Source organism: Manis javanica, chromosome 14 (assembly GCF_040802235.1).
Source record: "Manis javanica isolate MJ-LG chromosome 14, MJ_LKY, whole genome shotgun sequence".
In the NCBI taxonomy this organism is placed as follows: domain Eukaryota; kingdom Metazoa; phylum Chordata; class Mammalia; order Pholidota; family Manidae; genus Manis; species Manis javanica.
In genome coordinates this window covers 73,569,678-73,597,091 of record NC_133169.1, presented here as the reverse complement: position 1 = coordinate 73,597,091, position 27,414 = coordinate 73,569,678, and the positions used below count along the sequence as shown (strand labels likewise).

The 27,414-nt window shown below is 45.2% G+C and overlaps 1 protein-coding gene and 1 long non-coding RNA gene across 5 annotated transcripts in view; one reads left to right on the top strand and one right to left on the bottom strand.

Moving 5' to 3' along the window:
- The window catches only part of TNFAIP8 (TNF alpha induced protein 8), a 113,238-nt gene that overhangs the window by 22,874 nt on the left and 62,950 nt on the right, over nt 1–27,414 (top strand). Inside the window, exon 2 of one of the 4 annotated variants that reach the window (XM_037017052.2) lies at nt 27,232–27,381. The exons of the other annotated variants lie outside the window; for them this stretch is intronic. Within the exon in view, the coding sequence (XP_036872947.1) occupies nt 27,369–27,381 (13 nt within the window). The 5' untranslated portion in view covers nt 27,232–27,368. The remainder of the gene's footprint in view (nt 1–27,231; nt 27,382–27,414) is intronic. 4 annotated transcript variants of the gene reach the window in all.
- On the bottom strand, nt 12,626–19,967 carry LOC140846122 (uncharacterized). The gene is made up of 2 exons (XR_012125023.1): nt 19,853–19,967; nt 12,626–12,864 (listed from the first exon to the last, which is right to left on the bottom strand). It is a non-coding gene; the product is annotated as an uncharacterized lncRNA (long non-coding RNA).

Genomic DNA, 27,414 nt, shown 5'->3' with positions numbered 1-27,414 from the left:
ATCATTTGGTTTTAAGGTATAGCTTTCCTGTAACTGCTTCCTGTTGTTTTATGGACTAGAAGATTCCTGTGTACTTAGAGGTGAAAACCTCAGAAGACCTACACTCCAAGGGAGGTAATCTGAAAATATGAGAATCCTTTTATTAGAGAAAATGATTTATAGAAAACCTGAATAGTTGCTTTTTTTTTCCTCCTCTGTTTCTGGTACATTTCCTGCTAGTACTGGGTACTGGGTAAATGTTAAAAACAAATATCCAGCTTTGTGGGAAGGATGGGCTGCAAATGACTTCTATGTCTCTTGAGAATTGGTTCTGCAGACATAGATTATTCACCTATGCCGAGTGGGACAGCATCTGGTTCTCCAAAGTCTCCCTCCTCCTTTTTCCCAGTCTCTTAATAGACATTTTATGAGCTCATCTTGGAGGGTGTTTCTTACCCCTGACCATCATCTTTTCATCAAGATTAACTGGATCACTGCATTACTTTCCATCCTTAATTAACACTCAAAGAGTCTGATCTAAGATGGTCCACCTGCAAAAACAAAAACCCAGGACAGCAGAGCCAAGCCACTCTCCTGTCATAGGCTGAGGAGAAAATGAAGAAAGTGAAAATATTCCTGGACTTTCTCCCTAATTTTTCATCAGCGTTGAGGTCAGAGAGAGTTCCTAATTGGGATTTCCTCCTTCTGGGTGGAGATTTGATATTGTACATGGTTATACTAGGAGCCATTAAAACAGTAATTTCTGCCTTCATGCGTATGTTTTTGTTGTTTTAGAACTTTGCTTGGAAAGACTCACCTGTCAGGTCTGCCCTACTGTCTCTCCTCTGCTTCTCGGCTCTGAGGAGGAGTCTTCCTATGCCCTGGGGCCTTACAGAGCTCCAACCACAAACTAGGAAAGTGGGGGACTGGGGCCTGGTCTCCCGGTGGATTCCTCCAGGGGAAGAGCTCTGGAGCCAGAATAAACATTCCAATTCGGTTAGAGATAGCTTCTTGGATTTTCCACTACTCACGCCAGTGAGGTCATGAAGAATACACTCCCTTTAATGAGCACTGTGTTTCGTTTAAAGTGTGTGCTGTCTGGCAGAAAATGCTCAGCATTCGGAAGCCAGAGGATTGGGTCTCCCTTGACGCTTTGCTACTGACAACATGTGGGGCAGCAAACACTTGACCTCCTTCCGCCTCCCTCTGCTCCACCTGCCGTGTACAGTGCGAGCCGTGTGGTGTGTCCGCGATAGGCTCAGTTGGATGGTCCTGTACCTCTTGTGGGTCAGTACCACTGTTCATCTTGCCATCAAGCTCAGAGCCCTCCAAGGCTGGAGCCAGGGCTTTCTCTTCTGCCATCACATGGGTGCAAGTGGGTGAAGGAATTCCAAAGCCAGTTACAATCACACAGAACTGGAAGGGTTGAGTGTTTGCTGTAGACAAATAAAATAAAAAGGGAAAACAAGTAGAGCTCAAGCAGAAGTTTCATTCAGTGTGTGCCAAGGAAAAGGAGTAACCATGGGCAGCCACAGGAACCCGGGCAGGGAAAGGACAAGCCTCGCCCCTGCGGTGGCACACCTATTCACGAGGCGGTTGCCCTTCCCGAAAGTTCTGGCCAGTCATATTGTTTAAGTGAACCTGATAGTGAGAAGCAATTACAAACCCGCCACCTTCTGTTTCTAATACCTTGTGCAATGGTTTCCCACCCTTGTTAGGGGGTGAAATATTTCACCCAAGTGAATTTACCAGGTAAGTAGTTTCCAGGCATCAGCATTTCAACCCGTTTGAATGGAAATGTTCTCAACCTTTCCCCCTCTGTCTCCTAAGTATAAATAGGCTGCCCTCCCCAGGTCTTCCCCCTGAGGACTGGAGGGATCTTTCCAAAGAGACAAATCCCATCCTGTCATTCCCAAGCTTGGAATTCTTTCAAGTGCTCCCCTCCCCCACCCCCGCTCTCAGGATCATGTTCAAACTCCTACGCCTCATAATGTATTGTTACCTGGTTCCAGTCCAACTTTCTGCCCTCGTTTCCTTTCCCTCTTCCAAAGGTCTTCTGAGCTTTTGCCATTCTGAGCTATTTCTTACCAATAGTTGAATCTAAGCTTTTACACAAATTGGGCCTTCTGCTTGCAATGCCTAACCTTCATTTGGCTGATTCTTCTGGATCTGCTTTGAGATGCTCCCAAATGTGCCCTTCTCCCCAGTACATCTCTGGTGCCCCCAGATAAATTAAATGCTGCTCTTCTGATTCCCCTGGGGCCTCAACCACAGAAATTACTATGCTGTACTTGAACTGGAGGTCTGCTGGCCTGCCTTCCCTAGTAATGGTATCATCGTGTAGATGGTATCCGACTTACTATGTTTCAACTTAAGATTTTTCGACTTTAAGATGGTGCGAAAGCGATCCACATTCAGTAGAAACCTTACTTTGAATTTTGAACTTTGACCTTTACCCAGGCTAGCAATACATGGCACATTCCTCTCTCATGTTATTGGGCTGTGGCAGCTGCCAGTCAGCCATGCAGGCACGAGAGTGAATGGCCGATGTCCCATTCTGTGCCCACACAGCCATTTTGTTCTTCACATTCAGTACAGGATTTAATCAGTTACATGGAATAATCACCACTTTATCATGAACTAGGCTCCGTGTTAGATGATTTTTCCCAACTGTAGGCTAATGTAAGTGTTTTGAGTGCATTTAAGGAAGGCTAAGCTAAACCATGTTTGGTAAGTTAGGTGTATTAAATGTGTTTCCAGCTCCCAGTATTTTCAACTTACAATGGGTGTGTTAGGAAGTAACCCCATTGTGAGTTCAGGAGATCTGAAGCTAGGAATTGTTGAGCAGTTACTAGATCCTAGACACTTATCTAAGGGTTTTATTTGTATTAGCTCATTTAATCCCCACAGCAACACTTTACAATAGATGCTCTTATTTTATCTGCTTTGAAGTTTAGTGAACTGAGTCTCAGGACATTGTGTGACTCACCCACGGTCTTGCTGTTACTAGTTGGTGAACTAGGATTTGATCCTAGGCATGGTTTGTTTCTATTTGGAAATAGTATGTGTTTAAGGAAATACCTCAAATCTTATGAAAGAATACAGAGTGAAGTAAAATAAAACATCTTTCTTACAGATAAGTAGCTTTCCAGAAGTTATTTTCTATGCATATTTAAGCATGTGTATCACATATATACACAAATAGGATTGTACTACTGTATGTCATGGACTCTAAGATGCCACTGATGGTATGATACACTCTGAATGTATGATACATTTCACAGATGTTAAGAAATGAAGAAATGTACATTTTACAGTTGATAAAATATGGAAAGTTACTCTTCTAAGACTCACTTTCCCCCCCCTCCCCACATTCAGTGGGGAACATCAGTCCATGTTAGCAGAGAGAGATCTGTTTTATTCCTTTAATGTCATGGTCTTCCATATTCCAAATGTGTATTCAAATACATATTCTGTATTCCAATCCATGAACTTATCATGATTTACTTAAGAACTCCCTTATTGTTGAACATTCATGATATTGACAAGCTTTTATATTCCCAATAATGCTGCAGTAAACATCCTTGTTTGTATGTCATTGTATACAAGTAATCATATTTATAAGGTCAGTTTCTAGAAGTAGAATTGCTGGGTACAAAGGTGTGCACACAGTACATTTGTTTTATTCAACTTTTATGAGACTCTTTTACTAGCTTCTATGTTTACAGTGTAAGGAAGAAACCTAAACACACAGATGAATAGCTTCTGCCAGGGTCCCTTGTGGAGAAAACTTCTAGAAAGGTGGATAGACACTCACGTAATTAAGCATCCGCTTTTCTCCATTCATACCACAGTATTTCAGTTCTGAGATGCATATATTTCAGCTTTTAGCAATCCTCAATTGGGGATGCATTGTAAACTGGATGTATACAGATAATGTTGTAGTCCTTACTCCCAAAACACCTCCTATTAAATCGCGTATCTTACAGTCCCTGGTATTTTGGCCTTGAGGAAAAAAGGACGGACTTTAGTAAGTGTGTGTGTATGTATGTAAATGCCCTTTAAGACTTATTTGGAAATTATTCTTACTCTAACTTAACAGTGAAAATATTGTTTCAGTATTTTTCCATTGAAGCAGGTCTCAGAAACAAGCCAGGGTTTTGTAGGTACCTTGTGTCTGTCAGCAACTACTACACCCCTCTTGAGTCTGCACGTGTCATTTAAAAGCAAACCTTCATTTACCAAAGATCCGCATTTCAAGAAACATCAAATCACAGATAGCACCTTGAGAAACAGTCATGCCATGTCAGAGTTACAGAACTTAGAAGCTCAATTCAGCCCTTAACTTACAAAGAAAACTTCTTATAACTCAACATGTAGTATTTTGTACCTCTTGCCCAACTGATAATTGATAATAAAATAATATTATTAAGTGAACACTGCAGAGCTCAAAGACACACTTGAGTTATGAAATGATAGATTATTCACTGCAAATGACAGCATTCCCTCTTGTCCTGCTGAGTGACGTCTGGCAGTTTTCTACCCGTGAACTCAGGATAATCGGCCTCATTTCCGAGGGGCTTTGTGTTGGCAAGTCTGGCGGCTGTCATCTGGTTCCCCCTCTCTGTTGAGTTAGGTTTGAAATCGCCTGTATTTTTCTCTTCACTGGTCTTCCTCCACCTTTATTTTTTAGTTTCCCAGCTGGTGTGCAGTACATCCAGGCTGTGTTCCCCTGCCTCTTGGCACCAAAGGCTCCCCTTCATCACAGATGGCCTTGGGAGTAGGTCCTAAACAGTTGGCATTTACTAAGTGTTTTTGTTCGTCTTCACTTCTTTGATCTTTCTTAAGACTTCTAATGGTGCACTGGCGGGATATCTGAGCCAGTGTCTCCTCCGTGCCCCAGAGAAGCTGACTCATTTCTTAACAGTTATCTATCCTGTGTCTAGTAAAAGAGCAAAAGGAGTGTGCATGTGTGTGATAAAAGTATTAAGCTGTTTCTTGATAACTGTCAACTGGGATTGAAAGAGACAGTTATTTACATTTTCAGTTGCTTTTTGTGAAATACAAAGATCAAAGACTTCTTTGGCAGTTTCCTCTACTCAAACCACAGCTTCCTTCCTCTGCATTAAAGCCTCTGTAGCGTGCATTCATATCCTGCTTTCTCACCCTGAGTGGCAAGTAATAACTTCATGGGACCCAACATAAAATGTGGCCACTTCATCTGTGGGTGCCTCTGGATCTCTGCATGGACACCCTTGCAAGACATTTAGAGGGCTATGTAGAAGCACATCTTGTTTTTATTGCTTAAAGGAAAAAAAGACTTCATGGAGGTGCTTCTCACTAGTTTGCAACGTTTATTTGGTTTATGGACACTTCTGAGAATCTGCTGAAAGCTTGAGGAATAGGGGTGAGGCTTGGTAACTAAGACAGCCATGGTTCACTACAGCCCATTCTCCCAGAGACTCCCTTTCAACAGTTGTTTAAATAATATGTTAACAAGATGGCTCTTAAGACCCATGAAAGATAACAGCAGAGGAAGTGGGGTAAGAGCAAGGGTGGGTAGCTCTGCACTTGACTGAGCCGTTAGTGTTTGGACTGTGGGAGGAGCTAAGGCAGCGTCGTGGCAGGAGCCTTGAAGTGACCTCAAAAGGCACAGTACCCGGATCTCAGGACATTCTGATGCCCCCAAAGCCCTCCCTGGGGCTGCTAGGGGTCTGTGGATTTTGGGTTAGAAAGTTCTGCTCTCAGGCTTCACGGGAGTTATGTGTGGGCCCACGAAGCCCAGGATGGACTGCTACCTGAATTTCAGCTCTAATGCTTCCCAGGCGTGAGACCCTAGCCAAGTCAGTTCCTTTGCTGCTTTTAAGCTGTTGTTTTCCCACCGAAAGTGGGAAGAAATAAAACCAGGCTCATGGGATTGTGGGCGGCCTGGCTGGGATAGCCTGAATGAAGCAGCTGGCACAGAGGAGGATTTCACAAGTGTGGCTGTTCCACACCCTTCCTCTGTCCATCTTTGATTTCTTTCGTGGGGAGAGGTTTTCTTCCCCAAGGAGATGGATTTGGGAGCAACCAAAATCACTGACTGCCCTGAGGTTAACTGTAGCTCTCGGAATGCAGATGCCTTTGGAGAGGTTAGAAAATAGATGTCACCCTTCAGAGCCACCCACACAAGATGCCACCAGGGGCCAGGGTAGGTGCTGTCTCTGGTGGACACTGCTCCAAGACTGGAGAAGCAGGGCGCTGTCCTGAAGGGCTAGGGGGAGGGAGCCCTGTGTTCACCCACAGGAACTGGGCCTCTCCCCAGGCCAGTAACCCCAGCAGCGCCCCCTGCTGGGGGCCCCATAGCATCCCTTAGAGGACTGCAGGAGAGCTCTCCCCAGGAGGAAGGAAGGTCTCAGAAAACTTGTAAAACCAAGCTTGCTCAGGGCCAAAGCCTGGTCTTTAAGGCAATGAAAATGCTCAGAGAGCAGGGTTGCCTTTTCTGAAGTTCCTTCTTCTTTTTCTTCCCAGTCTCTATTCTCCAGGATTTCCTTTTTTTTTTTTTTTGAACAAAGACATTATACTCCAAAGGATTAATACTCCTGGCTTTGTTTGGTGTTCATTTAGAAGGGAACAAGAGGGGGGGAAAGGCAACATGAATTTTGCAAGGTGAAATAAATATTAAGAACCCAATGGTCATTTCAGATCAATGGGATAGGATGGAAACTATGGGGACTGGCAGAAGTGGAGGGATGTTCACTCAAGGAAGGAGGAACAGGCTCTGGATTGTGGAGCTGGGGGGATCAAGCAGAGGAATGAAGGTACCGACAGACCTGGGGTCCTAGTGAGGTTCAGCCGCATCACTTCTGTTGTTTCTCCAGGACGGTTGTGAAGTCCGGAGCCGGCTTCCACGCAGCACCGAGTTCCTTCCAGCCCACTGACCTGAAAGGCCATTCCTCCCCTCTTTGAATTCTTTCTTCTGCATTGTTTGCATTTCTTTTTTTTTTTCCCTGGGCTCTTTTTATGGTGTGAAATAGATTTAGCTTCATGATATGGACTGCTGAAAATAACACTAGCTGATAACCTTGTAATTATAACTCAGAATTGGTGTAAGTGGAATTCTTATCTAGAACATTAGTAATGGGAACCCAGGCCTTATGTTTATCAGTGGGAAAGTGCTGGGAAGCTACAGAGCAGGCTGAGGTCTGTGAGCTTTGGGTTTCTCACATACCTAAAGGCAAAGTTGGATAAGGCCCAGGGTGGGAGGGCAAGTGGGCAAAGAGGCATTCTCAGTCTCAAACACTGTTGATAAGATTGCAGATGGGCAACTTTCTCCAGAGCAGTCTGATGATATTTTAGGGATCAAAATTTGAAGCATGGATACCTTTTGACCCAGCCATTCCACTTCTAGGAGTTCATTCTTAGGTAATAGTTGGGCATATGCACAAATGTCTTATGTTCAAATGTATCCTCAGGATAGGATAGCCACCTCAGGATTACAGGGCAACAGTCTCGATGATGATCAGATTTAACCAAACCGAGTTTAACTAAGGTTAACTTAGTTATACTTCCACATGGTGGACTAATAGTTCAGCTATGACAGAAAGAAAAAAGAGTTGTGTATTGATTTTGAAAGATGTTCACAATACATTATTCAGTTCTTAAATAACGTGCGTAATATGCTCTTATTTAAGAGGGAAGGCAGAGAGACAAGGGGTAGGCAGGCTTATTTGGCATTTAAAACTTTGGAAGGCCAGGGTTGGGGAAATGGCTGAAGGTGGTCAAAGGATACAAACTTCCAGTTGTAAGGTGAATAAGTTCTGGGATGTAATATACAACATGATGATTTTAGTTAGCAATGCTGTATTGTATATTTGAAAGTTGCTAAAAGAATAGGTTTAAAAATCACTTATCTTAAAAAAAATTGCAACTATGTGAGGTGATAGCTGTCTAAGCAACATTACTGAGGTAACCACTTCACAATATATACATATATAAAATCACGGTGTTGTACACAGTACACTAATACAATGTTATATGTCAATATATCTTAATAAAGTTAGAAAAAAAAAACTTTGGAAGAAAAGAACAAATTGTTGTCAGTGACTCTAACTGGAAAAAAATTGGGAAGAATCTTACAATTTGATACAGTGTCTGGAGCCAGGGTTTGGAAACAGAGATCTGGATTCAAATGCTGACCCTGCTCCTTCCTAGCATTCTAACCTTGGCAGTTTGCTTAACTTTTCTTCCTCTGGACAATGGAATGCCTTATAGTGCTGACCTTGTGTTGTGAGGATTCAAATGAGTAAAAACAAAAACTTAGTTCAATGCCTGGCACATAGTAAGTGTTCAGCATATTGTAATTTTTATAAAGAGCATGTCTTAGGAAAAGTCATTCAGTGGAAAGTGGTGGTTCAGGCTAAAGAGCTTAAGGGACATTCTCAGGCACTAAAACGTAGCCACCAAAGGTCAAAGATTTGCTAACAAAGATTTGCTAGTGCTTAGTTGTCCTTTAAGTGGAAGTTTGTGCCTTTGACCACCTCTCCCTACCCTCTGCCTCTGGATAACCACAAGTCTCATCTCTTTTTCTAGGAGTTTGGATTTTTGTTCTTGTTTTTGAGATTCCACATACGAGTGAGATCATATGGTATTTGTCTTTCTCTGTCTGACTTAGCTTCACTTAGCATAATGCCTCCAAGTTACATCTGTGTTGTCCCAAATGGTAGGATTTCCTTGTTTTTAATGCTTGAATTATATTCCTATACATATATACATCTACACACTCACATACATATCAACCAGAGCTTCATAATCCACTCATCTTCCAATGGATGCTTACGTTGCTTTCGTGTCTTGGGTTTTGTCCATGCTGCTGCAGGGAACATGGAGGGGCAAATATCTCTTCGAGTTTGTGTTTCCCTTTCCACAGGCTGCAACCCCGGAAGTGGAATTGCTGGGTCATATGGTAATTCTATTTTTTGAGGAACCTCCATACATACTCCTCTCCGTAGTGGCTGCACCAGTTTATATTCCCACCCCCAGTGCATGCATGGGGGTTCCTTCTCTCCATATCCTTGTCAGCAATTTCTTCTTATCCTTTTTATTTTATCCATCCTGACAGATGTGAGGAAATATCTCATGGTGGTTTTGGTTTGTATTTCCCTGGTGATTAGTGAGGTTGAGCCTCTTTTCTTGTAACTATTGGTTCTTTAAAAAAATGTTTATTCAATTCCTTTGCCCATTTTTAAAATCAGAATTCTTTTTGCTAATGAGTTATTTGAGTTTATATAAGTTATACGAGTTCCTTAGCTAGTTTGGATATCAACCCCTTTTCAGATATGTGATTTGTGAATATTTTCTCCCATTCCATAGATTGCCTTTTCTTGTTGTCGATCCTTTCGTTTGCTGTGCAGAAGCCTTTTAGTTGGATGTGGTCCTACTTGTTTATTTTTGTTTTTGTTGCTTGTACTTTCTGGTGTCATATCCATGAAATCATTGGCAAGACCATTGTCAAGGAGCTTTTCCCCTGTATTTTCTTCTAGGAGATTTATGGTTTCAAGTCTAATATTAAAGTCTTTAATCTGTTTTGAGTAAATTTGTGTGTATTGTGTCAGATAAGGGTTCAGTTTCATTCTTTTGTATGGGAATTGTCCAGTTTTTCCACCACAATTTATTGAAGAGATTATCTTTTTCCCATTGAGCATTCTTGGCTCCCTTGTCAAATACTAACTGACTATATATGCATGGGTTTATTTCTGGGCCTTCAGTTCTCTTCCATTGGTCTATGTGTCTGTTTTTATGCTGGTACCACACTATTTTGATTATTATGGCTTCATAATAGCATTTGAAATCAGGAACTGTGATGCCTCCAACTTTGTTTTCTTTCTTAGGATTGCTTTGGCTACTTAGGATCTTTTGCAGATCCATATGAATTTTAGAATTTTTTTCCATTTCTACAAAAAATGTCATTGGAAACTTTATAGGGGTTGCACTGAATCTGTAGATGTCTTTAGGTAGTATGAGCATTTTAGCAATATTAATTCTTCCAATCCATGAACATAGGGTATCTTTCCATTTATTTATGTCTTCTTCAGTGTCTTTCATTAATGTCTTATAGTTTTCAGTGTACAGGTCCTTCACCTCCTTGATTAAATTTATTCCTAAGTATTTAATTTTTTTGTGAGGCTATTGTAAATAGGATTGTTTTCTTTATTTTTTTCCAGATAATTCCTTGTTAATGTACAGAAATGCAACTAAATTTTGTATGTTTGTATCCTGCAACTTTATTGAATTTATTAGTTTCAACAGTTCTTTTGATGGAGTCTTTAGGATTTTTTATGTACAAGATCTCTGCAAACAGAATATGCTTTTAAAATCTGAGATTGTGTATTATGAAACAGCCTTAAGATGAGGTGGGTGTAGTTGGTACTTATAAACAGGACATGATCCTTGTGCTTAAGAAGTTTATACTTTGGGGAGACAAGGCTTAAGCACACGCAACATTTTCATGCATCTAGATTAGCTTGTAAGTTTACAAATGCCAAGTTGTTATGGCATTGAGTGATTCATTTATTCACTAAATATTTGAGCTTCTACTATGTGCTAGGCATTTATGTGTTAGATCTGAAGTTAAAGTCAGGAACAAAATTAAGTTAATTTTCCACACTGCAGACGAGTAATTTGTTCAAATGCAATTAGCATACTACTTAGTAGAAGCAACGTATCACAGTGGTTAAGAATGTCTTGTGTCCCTTTCACTTACCCATGAATCTTAAGCAAGTGGGGCAGGGTCTGCCCAATAGTAACCACTCCGTAATAGTTGTGGACTGAATGAATGCTCATAGAAATAATCCACGTCCTCTGGAAACCTACAAACTAGTAGGTACAACCAGCTTTCCCATCAGATATGTTCTGTAGGATCTTTCTCCATGTCTCTCTCTCATAAACACAAAAGGGATGCTAGGTCAGGTGGAGCAAAGGAGCATCTATTCTGCAGGACTTCTCATCCTGATTGCTCAGGACGAGGGCTGGATATAGTACAGGGTGTACTGAGCTCATTTGAATATAAATGTGTACGGGCCTGGCATCTTTGGGAAAGGTTGATTTGGCCAAAGTCCTACAGAAATCCGGAGAAGGAAGACTCAAAGAGTACAGGGAGCTTTATCTCTTGTAGTCACTGGTCTATCTCTAGCACCTAAAACAGTGCACAGCTCTGCTGAATAACTTTTTGGTGGGGAAGGAGATCAGAAATTGGTTTTGCTTTAGACTGTCTAACCTATCTATCATCCATCTGCTATCATCTGGATAAATGAATAAGTGACTGGAATAAACGATTCAAAGTGAAAGAGGTGGGATTTGTTTCTGACATGGAAAACAGAACTTTCCGAGTCAAGTCACAGAGGTAGGTGTGCGCAGAGTGTGTGGGAGATGGTGGAATCGATCAGACTATATTTTGAGGTTTTATAGTGGGAAATTACTGTAAGGAGAACCCTGGATGGTCAGTATAGGGTCTGAGTGAAAGGCGCCTTCAGAGCTGTGGGGAAGAGTGGGACCATTGCAAAGAGGGAACTGTTGTCAATTTTTGGGCAGAACAGGCAACTTGAAAGTGGCATTGGATTAAGATTTGACATCTGTGTGCAAGATAGATTGCAGTGATGCAAGCTGGACTGAGCCAGTTCAGAGGCACTTGCAAATCCCAGGGTGAGAAATGAGAGCCCCAGCAAGGAAAACAGAGCAGCACAGAGAGGTTGGCAAGAACAAGCAGTGAAGCATGGTGAGTGTGTGGAGTTGAAACTGAACTCCAGGATTAACTTGAGGCAGTTGGACGTACACAGTGCCCTGTGTTCTTGGTGATGGAAGTCTGGAATGAAATCTGGACATCATGCATCTGTTCTGTATCTGGGAAATGTTCTCTCAACTTAGCATTTCTAACCCAAACCAATGAGAACTTAAAACATTCACAGTTGGTGGAGTTCAAGTCACTGATTTGGGTTCTTTTTGATGAACCAAGGGAGGTAGCATTGCCTGGGGGTTAAGGGCGTGGGCTCTGGGGCCAGAGAGAAATGGTTCCAAGTGCTGACTTTGCCTCAGATGAGTTTCTTAAACTGCCTAAGCCTCAACAGCCTTGTCTGTCAGGTGGAGACAGTAAAGCATCTCCTTTACCATGCTGGCAGGAGGCAGGGAGGACATGCATGCACCATGCTTAGCAAAGTCCTTTACTCCCTGGACACCAGCTGTGAATTATTGCTGTTCCTGAACTGGGGGAGGGTCCCTGTCCTGTGCATACACATGTATGTATCTACTTGCTTTTTTCCTACAGCAATCAGTCTGTCTGCACAGCCAGTAGAGTGGTGCGTGGTTAATGGGAAAGCCATAGCCAGAGACTGGCACGGTGCCCTCGGGCAGGGCCATGCCATTCTCTGCCAAAACTGGAACTGGGCCCAGTGTTGTTGAACATCCTGAGGAGGCTGGCAGAGGATCGAGGCGTAATAGGGAGGAGGGAGGAATTCAGGCTGTTTGTGGCCGGGGAGCTTTCACATAGGGATCAGGGTTTGTGGTCAGCTCCAGTTGGTCCCTGCGAATGTCATCACCACGAGGACGCACCCTCCCCAGGAAGGGCTCGATTTCAGTCTCCGCGTTGGCTCCCTGGATGTCTTCACAGCCCGCACATTGTTAATTTGTTTATTATTTTTAACAAACTGAGCATTTCTGCAAAGCCAGGCTAGTGGCACTCATGAAAGAGATGGCAGCTCCAAGTTTCTCTCCATTACTGGGCCGGTGTTTGACCCTGTGAACAGTTCGTTCTGTTCTTCCCATTTAGAAGCTTGGTTTCTGAATCTCCCAAACGTTGGAGGGTTTTAAGCTGCAGTGTTGTTGAGATGCAAATAAATCTTTTTGCCATAGTTCCTGTCCAATCAAAAGGGCAAAGAAGTTTGCAGATCAGGGCTACAGTTAATCTTTGTCCATTTCCTCTACTTTTTTCTATTTACTGCCATCAGGTAGATTCCAATACCAAGATAAGGAACACTCTAAGTTGGGGGAATGTAATGCATTTTTATGTTGTGCTAAATCAATTCACTGCCTTACTACTTATCACTGATAATACTCTGGGGCAGAGGTTTTCACACTTGGCTGCATATTAGAATCTCCTAGCTTTTAAAATCCAGATGTCCAGGATGTGCCCAGATGAATTAAATCAAAATCTCAGAGTGGGGTGAGACTTAGAATCGGTATTTTTAAGAACTCTTCAGGTACTTCCAATGTGTCTCTAAGAACAGTGCTCTAGAACAATGGTCTCAACTGGGGGCAATTTTGCCCCTCCTCCACCTCCTCAGTTTTGCTACCTCCCCCACACCCTGGGACATATGACAATATCTGGAGGCATATTTGGTTGTCACAACTAAGGGAGGAGTGAGCTACTGGCACCTAGTAGGTAGAAGTCAGCAGTGCTGCTGAACATTGTACAATGGCCAGGACACCTTCACCATTAACAGATAAATATGGGGCTCAAGAGGTCAGTAGTCTGAGGTTGAGAAACGATGCTCAAGAATAAGCAGACTTAAGACATCAGAAATGCCACAGCAAAGTGTATACCCTTTGTGAGGAAATCACAGCATGTAGAAGTTTACATTTTTGGCCTCCCAGCAAGTGTGAGGAGAGTGGCTTAGTGGGTGCCTCTGCCCCTTGAGTTTCTTCCACTCCTGCCCTCATGGTGGTCCGAGGATGTGGTCTGGGCCTGTCCCTGTGGCTCGTGGACCTCCTGCTTCTGATTTCTGGGCAGGATCTCAGTCTCTGTGCTTCCGAAAGCTTATTGTATTGAATGGCTTGAAAGAAGACTAAAGTAAGGAAAATCAAACCCATAGAAAATTGCCCCTGTAAATAAATTTTAAATAAGCTCTTTAGTTTCTTGGTTTTCTTTTAATATAAAGTTTTCTAAAATTAGGGGGTGAACCATTTGGAAGTGATTATACACGGGCTATAAAAAATCTGATTTTCTGTGCTGCAGAGCGTTCTTTCTCTTCTTTTGATTGGATAAGAGGAGGCTAGGGAAGGCAGTCTTTGGTTTTAGCACAGTACAGTTTTCCTTAATTTTGAGATATTCAGAAATACTTTTATAGCACATTAACTTTAACCTATGTTTATTATATTGCATAATTAATCTCATGAACTTTATCTCCCCTCTGGACACACCCACGTTCCCTAATGTGACACACATAGATCTTTGCCATACATAAGTTGTCTTTTTCTTGTGCCCACTTAAGTTTAAAGTGTTTAATCAAGGTGGTGAATTTTAATGTAAATATAATTATGATATAACATATTAAATATATTCAAAACTGTGTTTCTAAAATCTGTCAAAAGTGGGTCGTTACAGTTCTTGAAGTTGTCCTGAGTTCATTCATCTTATGTGAGTGGTTGATTGCCAATTTTAAAAAATTTATTTCTTTAAAGAGATTTCAAGTGGGACCTTTAAGTGCCCTGTGTCAACCTTTGTTCCAGAATTAAATTCATGTATATAAATATGGGGTTATGCCTATAATAGTTTTTCAATTTCTCCTTTTTTTATTTTTTGGTTTTTGCTTGAACTTTTGACTCCAGTGTAATGCAGTTGGTTCATTCGGTAAACATTTCAGGGCCTACTATGTACATTTTGCATTAATTACTATAATAACTTTAAAAATTGTTTTAGCCCAGTTTAGTGTGATTTGAGGCACCAAGCCAATACTCTTGTGTGCTGGGTCCTTTTTACACTTACTGGTTGGAATGTTTAAAATTAAGACTAGAAAAATGTGATATCTGGCACAAGTACTCCAAACTTCAGGGTTGGAATAATATATCCTGTTTCTTCATTGAATTTTAGCAGTGACTGTCTAATCTAAAGGATGCTTTAATTTTAATCTAAGCTTGGCTTTTGTAGCCACGCTTTTAATTTTTAATTGCATTTTCTAAAAAGTTCCCTTTCAATTTATAAACATTCAGGTTTTCTTTGTGACTTTGAAGTTTTGTTGAGTGAAGCTTACAGAAAATTTATCCAAGTTTACGGTGTAAAGACTCTTTCTTAAAATCTTGATTGCCATGAGAACCTTTACAAGGTGTGCTTAATAACAGGTATGTTTAATAATAAATGGTTCAATATTCTCCTACCTAAGAGTCTGAGTGTGTGTGGGTGTTGGGGTGGGAAACAGTTTTCTGCTGGGATTGAGGGGCAGGATTGGAAGGAGAGAATCAAATTAGTACTTAAGGACTCAGTAGATCATGTGGATCTAGTGGGTAAAAGTAGAAATAGCCTGGAATCATTTGATTTATTGGAAGCTAGGGTTATTATCAGCCATTTGCATACATACTGGTGTAACTTTTATTCCAATATGTTCATCTACATCTTCATCATTTTGAAGACCAACTAGGTGGATTAGTAGCTCCTGCCTAGCTATTTCCTAGAAGGGGGACCTGTTTGTCCATACATGGCAGAGAACTGGTTTGGTCTGGGGAGTATGAGATTAACAGGGTGGGGCAAGAGTTAATAGTTTCCAAAGGTCTGAAAGACGTGGAAGTGGGTTTAGCCACCTTCTGTGTGTCCTGAAGGCACAGAACCAGAGCCAGGGAATTGAAATACAAGAAAACAGGTTCTGGCTCAGTTCAAGGAGCGTTTGAGCCCGTGAGGCTGTGGGCCGGTGAGGAGCAAGGGTGGCTGGGGTGAGGCAGTGTAGGAGGTCCCTTGGAGGTTGCTGGGAAGATCAGAAATGGAGTGGACACAGGGGCCAGGGGCTTCCTGCTACGGCCTGGAATTTGGACAGGACACTGGACTAGACGATCTTTGCGCTCCGTTCCAGGCCAGCCATTCTGTGACTTTGAGGACATGTTACATCCCCGGAAAAATGAAAAAGGAAGACAGCCGGCATTTGAAGGGGAATTTGAGCTTCATTAGTTCCTGAGTTCAGAGCCCCTAGTAGCTTTTTCCCTCCAACTTCTGCACAGCCTCCTGCCTTCACACCCCTTCGTCCACACCATCAGCTTCTTCCTCCCTGTGGGAACATTCTCAGGAACATCAGCATATGCCTTGTTAGCACCCGCCATGAAAAAGGCAGATGAAAAACAAAATTCCTCCATCCAGAGCAGCCTCCCAGCTCCAGCACAGCCCCTCTGCTCTGGGCTCTGGTGGGGCCCCCCAGGGGCGCTGGGCCGTCTCCCCCCCCTCGCCCCTCCTCTGCTCCCAGACCCTTCCTGTTGAGGTCACCGGAGACCCTCTGTTAGAACATGCCCACTGCCAGCTTGTCTGCCCTCATGTTCCCGCCTCAGCTGAATTGTGCGTCACCCACCCCTCACTCTAATTAACACGCGGTGTGGACTCAGCTTTCTGGGTATCACAGTCTGTTTTCCTCCTGCCTGCAAACTCCCCCTTCAAGGGCACGGGCGCAAGCCTTGACCTCTTCTCCGTGCCCCTGGGCACCGGTCCTGAACCTGGCCTGGTGCTAAAAATAGCAGACAGGTTTTACCTACCTCAAACTGATCCCAAATCTCTGGGAGACTCATGGGCATCAGTTGCCCAAATTTTGTTCTGTTTGTTTTTGTCTTGGTTACCCAGGTATACTAACGCGCATTCAGAGGTGAGAATCCGGGTGATTTCATCTCATCCCGAGGCATAAATACCAAATACCCGCTAATGAGTCCTAAGTTAACGATGTAACCCAGCTTTTCCAAACTCCAACCTTGGCCATTCTGTGACTATTTGCCCCCTCGTCTAGGACTAGGAGTTGAGAATGGAGCCCACCCCAGACCCCAGCCGGTCCTCCCTTGGGTTTGACCTTCTCTGTCAACACATTTGTATATGCAGCTCACAGTTAAAAAGCCCGGAGGTGTCTTGAGTCCTCCTGTTCCCTCTCCTTGCCACAGGTGGTCCAACGGCAGGTCCTGTCCATTTTCCTCCCAAATAGGTCTGTTCCAACTCTCAGCACCTCTCCTCTTCCTGCCACCGATTGTCTGCTCAAGGACTTGAGTGGCCTCCTCACTCCCCCTGGCTCTTGCCCGTTGCTCTCAGCCCCTTCTCCTTGTGCAGTCTGAGTGATCTTAGAAAATCCAGCGTGATTCCTCGTCCCAATCCTCATGCACTTTCCCACGACAGCAATATCCACGCTCCTCGCTGTGGGCTACGGGGCTCCCTGATGTGGCCCTGGCCCATCTCCAGCCTCACCTCTTGCTGGCCCGAGCCTTCCCCACCTCTGTCAGACCACACTGACTGCCTCGCTGCTCCTCACACTTGCCAAGCTTGTTGCTACACCAGGGCCTTTGCAGCCACCTTCCCTCTGCCTGGAGGGTCCCCCTCTCACTCTCTGGGGCGCCTCTCTCAGGCTTCTGCTGAGACATCACCCCCGGGGAGGGCCCCTCCAGATGCTCTCCTCTCCCAGTCATTCTGTCTCTTCTGTTCATCTCGCCCCACAGCACCCCGTTCTTCTGGCTCTTTCACTAGAACTTTGTCACTGCTCAATCCTCTGCATGGTAAACAGTGCCCATAAGTAACAGATGACCAGGAAGCGCTTTTGACTGAAAATACAGAGCGCCACTCCTTGAGGCCTGCCCAGTGCACCTTGTCACTCCTGTGTCCCTTGACCCCTTTTCCAGCCCCTGCAGAGACCATGCTGACTTCAGCCAGGATCTACTGCTAAGTTTATCTCCTGCTACCTACCATCTGGGCCCTACCTGCTCACAGATGCCCCCCAAAACATAGAGCGGTGGGGAGGGAGGGAGGAGAGCCACACTCAGTGACATTCTAGTGGCAGGTGGACGGACACCTTGGGTTCTGGTCTTGACTGTGCGGAACAGGACCGTACTATCCTGCTCCTGCTGTCTGTCTGCATGCTTTTCTTTGGTGATCCGCCCTCCCATTTTTCTCTTCCTTCGCAGTCTCCTTCCTCTTCCTTGCCCCTCCCTTCGAGCTGGGTGTTTCTCAGGGCTCTGGGTTGACTGCTTACTCCACTCTTTCCTTGGTACTCCTACCCGTTCCTAGGGCTTCCGACTATCTGGCACTGTCTTCCAAGTTTGTATTTCAAGAGCACCTTGAGGTCTAGACCTGGATGTCTGACTGTGAAGTGTTCATTGGTACTTGATGTCTCCCAGGCAACTCAAAGCTGAAGTTCCCTTTTCTTCCAGTTTTCCCCTCAGTAAATAACCCAGTTGACTACATCCATAAACCTGGAATGCATCTTCCTTTACCTCCTCCTTCTGCCCGGTCGGTTGCCAGTATTATCAGATCTCCCACTAAATAGCCATAGAGTCTGTACACTGCCTGTCAATTTCTATTGCCACCAATCGAGATGGGGCCACCACCCCAATCATCTCTTACCTGGCTTCCTATAAGGATAGGTGACATGCTTCTCACCCTGACTGCCACCCACACTGGCTTCTTGTGTTGCTATTGGCCTATTGGTCTTTATAAAACATTCATCCTGTTGTATCATCTCTTACCTAAGATGGCTTTTTGGAGTTTCGGTAAAGTCTAAACTTTTAAACAGGGCTGGTAAGATTCTCAATAACCTGTTCTTACACTGACTGCCCCTGCCGGAGTTTCTTGGCATGGCTACTGCTCTTCTGCCCCACTCCCGTTCCCCGTCCCTTCTCCTGCCCCCTTGTTTATCATTTATACGATGCTCCTGTGGGGCATCGTACAGCCTCAATAAATATGTGCTGAATGTACATGAGAAGGCAGTGGCCCTGGATTGTAATTGTCAGTGTCCTTAAATTCTGATTCACTTTGCCTCGAAAATAGAAAGGGTTCTGGAGTCAAACGTTTCTTTTGTGCTGTGTAGCCCTGTGTATGTAGTTTCGAGGGGATAACTAAAAATGGAACTCGAAGAACTTTGTGAGCTTCTGCTGGCAAATCATTTTCAACCTGTGCTCTTTGAACAGCCGCCAGTGCTGAGCTTCAGAGGCTGCCAAACAGGACAGTGGAACCAAACCACCTTTGGGACCCAGGGGCGAGCAGGGAGGCAAATTGGCTGAATGGGCCTCTGCAGTGAACTTTTTCAACTCACCCTGCGGAAGCCAGAATCCGAGTACCTGGAACTTGTTGGGACTTGTTGGAACTGTTTATTAAATTTTCAAACCTGTTTGGGAAGAAGGTTTGTTTGGGTCTTAAGTGTCAACCTTATTTAAAAGAAATAGACAAGAACTTAATCATGTTTCACCTGTAATAAGTGGGACTTATAGTGTCAGTTGTGATGAATCTAAAGAACAGGGGAGGGTGCCTGGTTTTTCCTCAGTGGAGCCAGGTTGGCCTTTCAAACACCACCCGCAGGGCTGGGAGTTCCGGGGTGAGGTGTGTGTCTCCGCCGTCTGAGAACTCCTATCTCTGACTTCTCCGTGACAAGGATCACAGGGGCCAACAGTCAGCGCTGAGTCACAGGTAGAATCAAGAAAGGAATGACACACTTCCTGCCTCAAGTTCCAGACTTTTCATGGTTTGCTTTTCCGTTTTGCTTTGAAGAGTCCCTAAACAGACAGCAGAGTGCCCAGACCAGCTCTCGCTCGGCAGCCTCTGTTTACTTGTGTGATCGCATAGGATTCCCACCCTGCTGCACCTTCTTGTTACAGGTTTTTAAAAACCTTTTTCCCATATGATAGAAGCAGCCCATGCTCGTGTAGTGTGCTTATTAAGTATATAATTTGATGAAAAAAAAAATGGAAAATGAAAGAAAAAGGCGCTCCTCAATGGCATAGGCCAGAAAAGAACACGTTGTGAATTTCACTCCAGGCCTTTTTCAGTGAGCCTATGGTTTTTCTCCACAAAAATTATATAGTACTTAGCATAATTCCTTTACTTTTATAGATTGCTTTGTAGCCTTTGTAAAGCGTTCTCGTGTTATTAGTTACCCTACAAGATCGTTTTCATAGAGTGTCTTACCTGCCATTATACAGGTGTGCCTGCACTCGCTTAGCCGGGCCCTCACCGGGGAGCTGAGCCGCTTCCAGCCTTCCCTGCAGCGTAGCAGCACCCAGCTCCCTACACAGCAGCTGCCCACGCTCATCTCCGCCTCTTGGATGTGGGTCAAAGGGCATGTGGAGTTTCAAGGTTTTGAGCTTTCCTGCCATTGTGCCTTCCAGATATGTGTCCTGTTTGACATTCCCACCGCAGAATGTGAACTTACCCTGTCCTCTAGGACACTACCTATTTAGGCTTTTGCCTGACTCCCAACTGCCACTCACCCCTTTCTTCCCTGTGCTTCCCGCTCTGCAGCCACACAGGCCCCTTCACCCCTTCCCTGGATCAGGCCCAGCCTGTCCTGTCTCAGGCTGGGGCGCCTCCTCTGTCCACTGCCCAGCCTGTTCTTCCTCTGGCTCTTGGCACCTCCGATGCCATGTCTGCCAGAGTGGGCTCTGTCACCCTGCAGGAGCCCCCTGTTCATTTCCCTCCTAGTGCCTTTCAGTCTGTCCTTCATTTATTTATGTGTTCACTGGGCTGCCACCTCTTTCTCCCACTGAATGTCAGTTTTGGAGGACAGGCCACCTTGTGTATTTATTTCCTATGTGTCCCCAGCTTTTAAGTTGGTGCCTAGCATGCTGTAGGTTAGTGAGGGTTCATTTTGCTGAATGAATGAAGAAATCTCCCCGTCACCTCAGAACGTGCTGTGTAATATGCACGATGAGATGCGTATATAGCAACAGGTGCTCTTGGAGCAAAATGCACTAAGTGCTGTGAGAAAACTTCCTGGTGGCTTAGGGAGACAGAGTGGAAGCTGGCCTGTGTAACAAGCCTTGTGTGAGCTGAGCCTTGGGTGACCACCTGTGTTTTGTAGCGGATGATGGGGGAAATGATCATGAGAGGAAGGCAGGTGAGCAGAGGCCTGGAGGTAGATCAGTGCTAAGCATCGGGGGATAGCCCTGGGGACCACCTTCAACCCTGAGCTGCAGTGCGGCCTGTCACCCTGAGCAGGAGGGAGGTGTGGCATGTTCCTCAGGGGGCAGGCACGCGGCCAAGCGAGGATGTGGAACTCACTTGTCAGCACAGATGGTGACAGAGCTGTGCTTTGGAAGATGTGCCATGAGGTTGATGAAGTGAGAGGAGCAGGAGGTTCAGGCCAGAGGATGGGGTGATGGGGCTTGCACAGGGCGTGTGGGGTCACCATGACACAGTGACTGATGGACAGAGAGGTATGGAGCCCCAGGAAGAAGCTGTTGGGGGGTAAGGAAACAGGTGGATTTTGTTTTGGCTCCACCCCTTTGCTGTGTTAGTAAGCATTTTCTAGATGAAAGTAGCCCATGCACCCTTCTTTGTCCTGAAGAAGATAGGAGGGGAGACAGAACTAGGCCCCACAGTGGGGCCCCAGCCCCCAGGCCCCTCCTCATCTGTAAGAGAAGGACCACTTAGTGGGAAGGGAGAACTCCAGAGGGTGAGGGGGTACACTGACAATGTCTGCACCCAGAAGAAGGAGGCTCTTTGACGTCAGCTTGTCGTTCAGTCAGTCTGTTCAGCTGTCAGTCCGAGGAGCACAGGAGGACAGGGGCTGACTGTTGGGAGCGTGAGCCTGTGGGCTCTGGGTACAAATGGAATCAGGCCTGGAACTGAGTGACACGTCTTCCTTGCCCTGCCAATGCCCAAAACTGATGTGTGTTTTTTCAGGGGGAAAAAAGTCAGAGAAACTTTACTCAAGACCTTCTGTAATTTCTGATTGCTCTCTGAATGGAAAAGTTTCTGCAAGTTATGTTTTTTAAACTTAGGTTTGAAAATAGCCACAGGTAAACAGGAGGTGAAACTATGTAATGACAAAAAGCTCTCTACCCTCTAAAGGGGGATGGAGAGTGGAACTCTCCGCTGGCATTCTCTGGGACATTGCTTTTCAAGAAACCAGGGCTCCCACCTTTAAAGCAAAGGGTTTGATGGAACCCAAGTGGAAATGAAAACAGGAGAAGCACAGATGGGAAGGCAGCAGAACTTGATGAATGAGTGACTGTCTTGCTAATGGGTTTCAGCCCCAGGCAAGTTCGCCATGGATTCAGTGTGACCAAAGAAATTGACAGCAAAACGTTCTTGGGGTGCAAGGGTTATACCCAACTTTATTTCCATGTGGCAGGTCAGTCACTAGAAACCCATTCACTCAGAGCGAATCTGTAAGCAGCAAGCCAGTCTCTGCTTCTGGGCCCCTCTTGTCCGCACAGCCATCCTCTGGGCCTCTGCAAAGTCGTCCTGCACAGCCGTCCTCTGGGCCTCTGCACAGTCGTCCCGCACAGCCATCCTCTGGGTCTCTGTCCTCGGCACTGCCACCACTCCAGCCTCTGCTCTGCTCTCCTGCAGCCTTGCAGCCCTGCCACCGTGTCGTGCCCAGAGCACTGGGCGGAACTCTTGATATAGAGTCAACAGCCATGTATTGCCCACAGGTGTGCAGTGAGCTAGTCAACCAGGGCCAGGTGAGAATCCTGGCCACAGGAACTCTCATTTTATCCACAGTGACCATCCAAACAAGAGAGGAATCAGCGATGACCAGGAGACAGGGTGGTGATGGAATCCAGAGAGCTTGAAACGGAGAGAATAGCAATCAGGTTTGGCAGTGGAGAGGGAGCATGAGGGATTCCACTTGGGAAGTATCATATGTTGCATGTTAATTAGAAATTTTAGAAATTTGTAGAGAAATTGACTCTGCAATTAGAGAGTTTTTCTTGGCAAATTGAGAGTTTAATTAGTCACATATTTTATTACCAGGGATCACATTGTGTTTCACATGAAGGTTTGCATTGGAAGAATGCTATAAAATGTTAGGACTCTGTTATATTCTGTTCAGCAGAAAAGAAGCCACATTCAAGTGCCAGCATATTTATAGCAGCAGGTGCTCAGTGTTTCTTTGCTTCATAAATGTTGATTTAGTGTTTTCATGTGTGGTGCAAGTGTGAAGGGAGAGTTGGGCCTGCATTGCAGGCAGACAGACGTGACTGCCCATTCTGGAGTCCTTAGACCTGGCTCTCCCCCGAGCAGCTAATGGTGAGGTTTCCCGGCATGCCTTCCACCTCTTTGAGCCGCCTCATTTTCCTTGCTTGTGAAAGGAGGTTAGATGATATCAGATGTCTTGCCAACACTGAAGTATTGATTCTAAGGGAGAAAAGAGAAAAACAGTCTTTTTTTTTTCTTCTGAGTAACATTTTCTAAAATTTATGCTGAACACATAGAAACATGTACCATGGAAAGGTCTGCCTCCCCACACTTGTATTTTGTGCAGCCCATTTGTGGGGAGGCCATGATGGTAGCCGACAAGAGACAGACTTGAGAAGTCCCCTCCCCAGCCCTGTCTGCTGCCAGCAGTGGGGCAGGGGCTTCTATTCCTGCTGTTTAACTCAGTGTTCTGCCTGGCCTTGAAAGGTAGGTTGGCTGGTTTTCTTTTAGCCAAGGACACTTTTGTGATACGATATGAATGGGGAAAGCCAACAGATTTGGAGTTAATACCTACCTGACTCCATATCCAGGCACTGCACTGAGCAGGTGCATTCAATGCATGGAGCTCAGTCTACTTACCTGTAACTTGGGGATAATGGTGCCCACCTGCCAGGGTTTCAGTGAGGACTGAATGAACACAGGGAGAGCATCATACATGCTGCCTGGCATCTAGTGGGTCCTCAGCCAGTGGGATTTCCCCACCCTGTCTAGGCATGAGCTAGCTGGACTCTTCCTTCTGCCATCTCAAGGCCGCCTTAGGTGAGAGAGGGTGAGTCAGACCCTCCGCCGTCTCTTCTGTAAATGCTTCTCAGGCACGAGGTCTCCTGGAATAATCCCCCCTCACCTGCTTTCTTCCCCACTTCACCAGTGACTCTCTCCTTCACGAAGAACAGCAGAGGGACAAAGAGAAGCAAATCCAGTCGAGGAGGCGGCTTTGGTTGAAGCCATGGTTTTAGGGAGGCCATCGAAACAGTTGAAGTGGTTGGAAGAAGGCAGAAGATGGGGGCAGGAGAGGACTGATGGGGAGGGGGGTTTGGACAGAAAGAAAGCAACACTACTCTTAGCAACCACGGTATCATGCTGGGGACCAGGGAGTGTCCTGGGAATGCCGCGAAGCACGAAGGTCAAGGTGATTTGTGGACATTTGCACATGGTCGCTGCAGCTGTGGCACCAGATGAAGGAAGCAGACAAAGGTATCTTTTTCATGCAGCCACGTATTTCCTCATTCTGGTGGTGATTTTGCTAAATGTATTGCTGATAAGGATATGGGCGGCCATAAAGGAAATCGTTTTCTCGGGGTATGTCCTAAGCAGTCAATGAAGCTAGACCAGAGAATGAGTGTATTCTGGACTGTCTTAGAGGGTAGGGCTTGGTGCTCATGGCTTCTCCTCTCAGTGATGGTTCATCTTGCAGAGCCGAGCTGGATGTGCTGGTTAACTTCTGTCATTCTCTTTGAAATCAGGATCATCACCCAGTTTCCCTTGTTGTGGGGACCGTGAAATGATTTCAGTGATAGTGCCCTGCTCTGAGATGCCTAAATAAGGTGGAGTGCATGTGCCCCAGAGAGGAGAATTGGTTTTCTACCAGCCACCATCGTGTGGTTGCAGCTAGCTGGAGAAGTTTCACCAGGTAGGATGGACTGGACTCACCTAACGATGGCTTATTTACCAACATGACGATGCTCTGGAGCACCTCCATCAACGGCATTGGGGATCTGGGGGGTTGGGGTGCTGAGCAGCCCCCTGCTTCAGCTGCAGAGCTGTACCCATCAGAGAAAGACAGCTCCACGTATCCCTGAGCACAAATTGCCTCAATAAAGCTGATTCTGGACAGGTTCCTCTGTCACTGGGCCAACAGGCAGGGTTTCTAGGGCTGGAAGTCCTGGGTGCTCCTTAGAGCACTGCACTGGGCCACCATCCCAAAGGTTGACCCTTGAATCTAGCATGAATGTCTTAATTTGCAAGTCCTAGGATAGTGTAGGAGAGCTGTATTCATATCTACAAAGGCAACAGAAAAGAGACAGGTATTTTTTTACACACAGCTCTTCTGTGAGTTTTGCCTGCTCCACAAATCCCCCTGAACTTTAGCATCTGTCTGTGACTTTTCTTTCTTCCCAAATGACATAGGATGAGCAGAATATGTCATGTCAACTGGTAGGACCGCTCGAAACAGCAAATTTTGACGAGATCTGAGCATGGGAGACCTAGGCATTGTGGTCCTAAGAGAAGAGGGAGGGATGTCGTAGGGAAGTGGCCCTCTGCTGGAATGAGAGCTCATGCAGATTGTGTTGCTTTTGATCCCCCCACCGTTGGAGAGCCCTGTCCAGCCTCAGGAGCTGGTCCTGTGGGGGGTGGGGGTGCCCAGTTGATATGGGAGGCAGTAATGCTCACAGCCCTCACCCCCTTGCCTGGTGTCCGGACCATACTGGTGCCTCCCTGACTATGCCCAGAGCTTGTGTGAGGGCTCTGCTGCCACGCTGGCGGTGTTTTCTCTGTGAAACTGCATGACCCTTCCACAGCTGCCCCGTGCCCCTCCCCTTCTCTCCGCAGTAGTGGGCAGAGTGGCTTCTGGTAGCCAGCTACCCGTGCAGCTACCCCCGAGGCCACATGTTAAGGAAATGTGAGAGACCAGTTCCTCCTTTAGATGGAGCGTTTTCTTCTGCTCCTTACACTCTGTAACTTACCCTTGGAATCACCGGTGAATCTGGCTCTGGGAAGTCCTTATGACTTAGAATCCTGCCCTTCCAGGAGGAGTGTTCTCTTGGCATCTGCTGTGACCTTTGGTCCCTGATGAAACTGTCATAGCACTAAGGGGCCAGACTCTGAGGAGATGACACAATGGAACGCAAAAGAGTGGTTTCTAAGGTGTAAACTTTACGAACAGTTATGAATTAGTCACATGACATTAGAGGCTAAAGAAAATAAGACATGACAAACATATAATATGTTCATAAGTTGATGCTGATTAGGTATCTCTTTCAGCCCCTGCTCTGAATTAGTCGTAGAATTTTGATTTCAATCCAGGTCCACAATAATGCTCATTGCTGTTTGAGCACGAATTGTGTATACCAGGCAATGTGTTACTTGCTTCACGTGGTTATCTTCACATCTTGATAGCAAATCTGTGAAGTCAGTGATGTGATTCTCACTTGTTAGAGAACAAAACTGCTTAAGAGGTGAAGTAACTTGCAAGTCTGTAAGACCATGAAGTGGTCCTGCTGGCAGAGTGGAGGCCTGGCAGGCTGCAAGCACGTGTCCATTGTGTTCCTCTTGATATCTTTTTCACTGAGCACCTGGCCGACTCGAGGCAGAATGTTAATGCTACAGAGGGTAAAAATAAAATGAAGAAGAACTTATCGTGTAGTTGGGGATAAGATAGATGGATATGCCTCCAAAGGTAATACAAGGACCAACTGAGATAGGTACCCAGAAAGTGTCACCAAGGAAGCTCGAGACAGGTGCCAAGGATATTAAAAGAAGAGGCTGAGATCCTACATAGTGCACTGGGGTCCTCAGGAAAGGCTTCGTAGAGGTGGTTCGCTTGAAGTGGACCTTCTTACAGAACTGGTAGAATCTTGCCTGGTGGGGATGGATAAGGGAAGGTTGTGTGAGTGGTGATTTGTGGTAAAACGCTCAGGGAAGTAAGTAAGCATCTAAAGAGACTGTTAGATAGTGTATGTGCATATATCTGAATGGAAGTGAATGTGTATATTCTGTGTGCCTGGATTACAGTCACACACATGTACATTCTTTATAAAGACCTTATGTTCTCATCAAAAGCAAAAGACTAATGACTTTAAGTAGCAGTGCTATCCAGACTCTGTTCTCTAGTTCTCTTGGGAAACAGCACACCTCCTCAGCAATACTTACTATTAATAGATGTTCATGTTTATACTGGCCAGGTATTTTTTTAATGAGGTATTTTTTAATTTTATTTTGTTTTCTCCAGGCATCTATGACTGGGGCTATTCCCCCAGCTCCTCTTTTTTCTTTTTAAAGTATCCGCTTTTCTTTTCTAGCATGTTGAAACATTAGACTTCCTGTTTCTGCTTGATTTTGAAAATATCTCCTGTTTGCCTATCACAGGTGATCCCTGTGTTTCTGTGTAGCCGTGGTTTATAGGGAGCAAGTGCAGGCAGCGACCAGTCCCTCCCCATTCTGGATGTTGAGACCTCTCTGGATTCACAATTAGAGGCTACACGATGCATTCCACTACAGGTGACGAAACCCAGCTCCCAGAATAACAAGCAAGACAACTTTTAAAGTGACTGCTGTTGACCAGTGTCTTCTGCGCATTTCTTTGGGAAGCTCATGGTGGGTGTTTTTGAAGGACAGTGTACATTCTTTTGAAATATTCTCAGGAAGGATGGACTCTTCATAAAGGCGATCCAGATGCCAGAGAACACATATCCACAGGGCGATTGTGTGGGTTCCTCCGGGGTGAGTGGCTCTGCCAGGACGCTGTGAAGCGGACCTTCAGACTGAGTGCAGGGGGACGATGCTGAAACTAGGTGAGTTCAAACTGCCTTTAGATGAGCTTGGAC